This window comes from Macrotis lagotis, chromosome 5, assembly GCF_037893015.1.
Source record: "Macrotis lagotis isolate mMagLag1 chromosome 5, bilby.v1.9.chrom.fasta, whole genome shotgun sequence".
NCBI lineage: Eukaryota > Metazoa > Chordata > Mammalia > Peramelemorphia > Peramelidae > Macrotis > Macrotis lagotis.
Window position 1 is genome coordinate 226,364,023 of NC_133662.1, and position 6,385 is coordinate 226,370,407.

At 34.8% G+C, this 6,385-nt stretch overlaps 1 protein-coding gene across 1 annotated transcript; it reads left to right on the plus strand.

Annotated features, from left to right (window-relative positions):
• Positions 1 to 245: 245 nt before the first annotated feature.
• On the plus strand, positions 246 to 1,220 carry LOC141490080 (olfactory receptor 5V1-like). The gene has a single exon (XM_074190343.1). The coding sequence runs from the start codon at positions 246 to 248 to the stop codon at positions 1,218 to 1,220; it is 975 nt and encodes a 324-aa protein (XP_074046444.1).
• Positions 1,221 to 6,385: the final 5,165 nt, after the last annotated feature.

Genomic DNA, 6,385 nt, shown 5'->3' on the forward strand with positions numbered 1-6,385 from the left:
CAAGCTGGTCAGACACACTACTTTGACTCTAACGTAGCATTGTCATTTTGTTCCTAAGGACAAAATCCATCCATATGAGTATGTATTTTTCCATCTTTGTTCTTCCTGGGTTCTCTCTGTTCTTGGTTACGTACTTTCCATTGGTTCCAGTAGTCAGTAGTGTAGAAAAGTGGGATGAGGTAGAGAAAGGGGTGAACTCTCTCCTACCTCAAACAATATCTATTATTTCCATTTCAGCTTCAGCTATGAAGGACATTAAAGAAAGGGGAAACCAAACAGTTGTCACTGAATTCATCTTCTTGGGATTTTCCAACCACCTAGAACTGCAGGGATTGTTCTTCCTGGTATTTTTAGTTGTATACCTGCTAACTCTTCTGGGTAACTTTCTCATATTAACAGCAATCAGAATCAACCCTGTTCTTCATACTCCTATGTATTATTTCCTTAGCAACTTGTCCTTCCTGGACATCTGCTACACCTCCACCACGGTCCCCATCATGCTGGTGAACTTTTTCAGAGAGAAGAAGACCATTAGCTATGAAGGCTGCCTGTCCCAGCTTTTCTTCCTTGTTACTTTTGCAGGCTCTGAGGGTGTTCTGTTGGCTGCTATGGCATATGACAGATTTATAGCCATTTGTCATCCATTACGTTACCCAATTCTCATGAGCAACAGAGTCTGTGCCTACTTAGCAGCTGGGTCCTGGTTGTGTGGGTTAGTGAATTCTCTGACCCACACAAGGCTGACAGCAGCTCTCACTTTGTGTGGTCCCAACCAGATCAGCCATTTTCTCTGTGATATCCCCCTCCTCCTGAAGCTCTCTTGCTCTGACACTTCCGTCAATGAGTTCACACTCTATGTGTCCAGTGCCACCATTGGTCTGAGCCCCTGCCTCTTCACTGCTGTGTCCTATATACTCATCATCTCTGCCATCTTAAAAATCCAGTCTGCTCAAGGACGACAAAAAGCTTTTTCCACTTGTGCCTCTCACCTCACTGTGGTCGTCATCTTCTTTGGAACTGCCAACTTCAACTATGACCGGCCCAGCTCAGGTTACTCCCTGGATGTGGACATCCTGGTCTCTGTCCTCTTCTGTATTGTAACTCCCATGTTAAACCCTATTATCTATAGCCTGAGAAACAAGGAAGTCAAAGTTGCCTTGAGAAAACTATGTGAAGGATATATTTTACCCAGTGATTCCAGTGTTCAAATCAGTTCTTAACCTGGCATCCATAAACTTAGTTTATAAAATATTTGTTAACTGTATTTTCAGTGTAATTGATTTCTTTTGTGATCCTATGTCTTTCACACATTTAAGAACTCCTACTCTTGGTCAACATATCATTTCCTATATAAGTGATTCTTATGACGGTAAATGAGAAGTCTTAAAGGAATACAAAGCTAGAAGGTACCTGACTGTGAGCTCCAATTTAGAGGATCTTTGAAAACAAGGACTAGGATTCATTCTGATTTTGTCTTACTTTTGATATATGCTGCCTTTAGCGTAGTAAGTTATTAATGACGAGGCAACTTTCATCTTGATGTGTTGGGTAAACTGAACTGTCTAAAAGTTGGAATGGGCTAAATAATTGTTGTACACAATAACAAATGTTACATTAATTTTTAAAAAGGACCAAAGTTGAAGGGGAAAACTCCGTACTAACTGGGGGCTTATAGATATCTAATACATTTTCTGGTTATATTTATTTTTGGGAGATTATATGTCTAAAACATTACCTATTTCAGACTGTTATAGTTCTATAATATCAAGTCTTCTAATGAGTATCATATCTGTATTTCATCTGGGAAATCAACATAAGTTGTTAATAGGTTTGCAAGCTTTGACTTCTGCCATGACACTTTCAGATGATTTTTATCCTGGTATATATGAAGTAAAACATCATTTTAAATATGTCATACAATTACTTTCCTACCAGGCACTATATTATCTGTATATACTGCCTTAGAGTATCAATCATGGGAGATAGGAGAGGACCAGGGACAGGACCAAAGTCAACCTGATTGGATTAGCTTAATAAGGCAGAAAAGGTATGATCAAAGGAATGAATGAATGGATGAATGTAAAAGCATTTAGCAAGAACTTATGTGTAACTCATTTCATTTAGTACTAGGGACAGAGAGAGAGAGAGGAGAGAGAGAGAGAGAGAGAGAGAGATTCTATCCTCAAGGAGTTTACATTCTTACAAGGAAAGATAACATATTGGGGCAGCTAGGTGGCGTAGTGGATAAAGCACCGGCCTTGGAGTCAGGAGTACCTGGGTTTAAATCCGGTCTCAGACACTTAATAATTACCTAGCTGTGTGGCCTTGGGCAAGCCACTTAACCCCATCTGCCTTGCAAAAAAAGAAAGAAAGAAAGAAAGAAAGAAAGAAAGAAAGAAAGAAAGAAAGAAAGAAAGAAAGAAAGAAAGAAAGAAAGAAAGAAAGGAAGATAACATATCCAAGCAAGTAGTAGCCTGAGAAAGAAAGGTAGGAAGGGACTGGTGTGGGAAATTAGTAGATATGTATGTGACAGGCAGATGATAAGATAACCTGGAGTAGACAGCTAGATGGCTAAATTGAAATGAAGCATACCTGGTATTTAACGCCAGCAGATATAATGAGCTAAGAGGGCTGGTATGAACTATAATTAATATACTAAAATAAAAAATTGAACCAAATACTTCCAAAGGAAGAGAAGGAAAAATGATTCCAAAGAGATGCCGTAACAGCTGTAAAAAAAAACCAATAATGATTAAAAAAAATAAAATGTCTAAAAGTAGGTATTTGGATTGTAACTAGGGCAGAAATAAGAGCTTTTTCAAAATCATAAAGATAAGCATAGACAACTTAAAACATAATGGAGATTTAGAGGGCAGCAGAGGGTTTTGCAAAGGAAATTGACAGATTTTTAACTCATTAAAAATACAGAAGTAGAAAATAGTCTGCTAGAAGAGAAGAAAAAAGAAGCAATTTTGAAATAATACATGAATTCTACATTAGGTGAAGTGACTGACCTTAAAGATAAGATGCCCAGAGATATTATAGATTTCAAAAGATGTTAGAAACTCATAATCACAGTTCTGAAGGAAATAATGCAAAAACTCTGTCCAGAACTTTTGAATATACATTACAAAATGCTTTTTAATTGGATCCATTGATTACCACCAGAGAGAAACATTACACTTGAAAGCCCAAGTTTAATTTGAGCATTTCAATGCTGAATAACACATTTTGTAACAAAGTGTAAAATACTTTTTGATGAAGAAACATCAAAACAAATTGTCTCAGAGTATTTCATAGCTATGATAAATTAGAAATAAATATAAATTAGAATAAGATATTCAAAAAAACCAAGACCCAAGATAAAACCTAAAATTACACATCCTACAAAAGAGCTCTAATCATCAGTTTAAAAAGATAGACTTTGAACAACAACAAAAGTTATTAATGCCAAAACAAGTAAACAAAAGCAGATATAAACAGAATATTTTACTTATACCCACAGTATAAGTATACCCCCAAAATAGTATAAAAAAAGATAAACAGATACAATGATCAGAAAAAGGCCAGGTAATGAAATGAACTTGTTTAAGTTGTTTTTTAGTCATATCTGACTCTTCATGACCCAACTGGCGTTTTCTTAGCAAAGATAAGTGGTTTGCCATTCTTTCTCTAGCTCATTTTATAGATAAGGAAACTGAAGCAAACAAGGTGAAGTGACTGGCCCAGGATCATATTACTAGATTCTCTGGGACTAGATTTGAACCTAGATCCTCCTGACTCCAGGACTACTCACTGTGCCAATGAGCTGCCCTGTTAGTATCTCCGCAATAGCCTCAATTTTGTCTCTTTGTCTATAAAGTCTAAAATGTTTACAATTTGGGCCTTAAGAGAAAAATTTGTCCACTCCTGGTCTAGCTTAAGAAAGTATCAATAATGAAGAATAAACTTTAAAGTGTGTGTGCACACAATTTTTCCCCATGGCTGAGTCCAGTCGTTCATATTTACTAACATACTCCTTTAAGCATTGCTTGAGCTCTTGAGGAATGCAGTGGAAACCATCACCAGATTTAGGCCTGGTAACTGGAGGTTAATAGCAATAATGATGACGTTGATGATGATAATGAGTATTTAATTAGGACTTCAATGTTTGCAAAGTATTTTATAACCGTTATCTCATTTGAATCTTACCCTTGTATTCTCTTTTTTATGTGGGTGTGTATACTGTAAACCCTGTATTTAAATATGCTGTATTTAAATACATATTATAGGCAGCATAGATATTATATTTGTATATTAATATTCCATATATGACAAAATAAAATTCAAAATAAGATAAGGAAATTGAAGAGGACATAATAAATGAAAACTTGGAACGAAGCACCACAAAAGAATATTATTTAAGATAAAAGGCAGGCTGTGGTGCTAGAATGGAAAGGCAAGATTTTGAATAATACATTTATCTGGCTGATGAATAAGAGCAAAGTCAAAGATCTGAGGAAATATAGACAAAGAAAGAGAAATCAACAATTTAAGTTAATTCTAAGAACTTTGAGGAGGTTGTAAGTAGGAGTGAGAGGGAAAATTTATGGAAACAAACAAGCATCAAATTACTATAAGTAAAATTAATCTCAGGGACAAAATATTAACATGGAAGGAGAGAAAAATCAAGACAAGAATTAAATAGAAGATGTAAATTCAAGGTATATGGAATTTAAAATCCAATAAACCCAACTGATAAATGGTTAAAGGATATGGAAAGACAATTCTCAGACAAAGAAATCAAAACTATCTATAGGCATATGAAAATTGCTTTAAATCATTATTGATTAGATAAATGTAAATTAAAGTTTCTCTGAGGTACCACCTCACACCTCTCAGATTGGCCAATATAACTAGAAAGGATACTGACGACTGTTGGAGGTGCTGTAGAAAAACTGGGACACTAATGCATCATTGGTGGAGTTGTGAACTGATCCTTTCTGGAAAGCATTTTGGAATTATGTCCAAAGGGCAATAAAAATGTGTATCCTCTTTGATCCAGCAATACCACTATTGGGTCTGTATCCTGAAGAGATCATGAAAAGGGATAAAAATCCCACATGTACAAAAATATTCATAGCAGCTCTTTTTGTAGTGGCAAAGAATTAGAAATCCAGGGGATGTCCATCTTTTGAGGAATGGCTGAACAAATTGTTGTATATGTATGTGACGAAACACTATTGTTCTATTAGAAATCAGGAGGGATGGGATTTCAGAAAAGCCTGGAAAGACTTACATGAATTGATGCCAAGTGAGATGAGCAGAACCAAAGGAACATCGTACAAACTATCAACAACATGGGGAGATGATCAGCTATGATGGACTTGTTCATTTCAGTAGTACAATAATCAAAGACAATTTTAAGACTTATGATGGAAAAATAGCATCCATATCCAGAAAAGGAATTGTGGAATTTAAATGAAGACAAATACTTATTACCTTCAATTTTTAAAAGTTGTCTTATGTATTACTTTACAAAAGGCACAGAAATTATTAATAAATATAAAAAACAGAAATAGGAATCCATTTCTTTAGACCATGATGCAATAAAATATGGATAATACAGGAACCAAAAGCCAAACATTGAAACTTATAAAGAATTCTCTGAATGAATGGACCAACCAAATAGACAATTAAAAACTATGCTAAAGAGACAATAATATTGATACAATATACCATAAGTTTTAAGATGGACATAAACAGTCTCTAAAAATAAAGGCATTAACAAACCTTAAAAAGAGAATATAATTTTGAGAAAATAAAAAAAATAGTAACTTAGAGCATCAAATTAACTTAAAAACTATTCAGAGGGAAAAGAGATTAAAAAGAAAAAATATAGAAATGATTTTTAAAAAAGAAAAGCCAAGAGTTGATTCTCTGAGAATATCAATAAAATCAATAAATCTTTATTTAAACAGGTTTTTTGAAAGATTAAATAAAATTAAAGATAAAAATGAATTTGCAAGGGAAAGCAAAAAAAAAATGATTAGAACCAACTAATTGCTCCTACAGGGAAACTTTATTTACAGAATAACAAATTATAGCTCAGCTGAAGGTTTATTATTTTTATTATTTTTAGGTTTTTTATTTTTTAAATCTTCATTAACAAATTGACTGAGAAATCTTGCTAAGCCCTGTAGTCAAGAGGACTTGGGTCTACTCCAATTGGATGGTTCCAGAATGCTAATTGTTCAGTGTTCTGTGGCTTCTCTTTAAGTTACCTCTGCCTCTGCCACCGTCCTGCCCTCCTTTAGAATGGTTTTTTGAACTTAAGCTTCTCTCTTGATTCCAAATTTTCTTCTTCTCCTTGTTCCTCCCTGCTACCTATGGAGGACCTCTGACC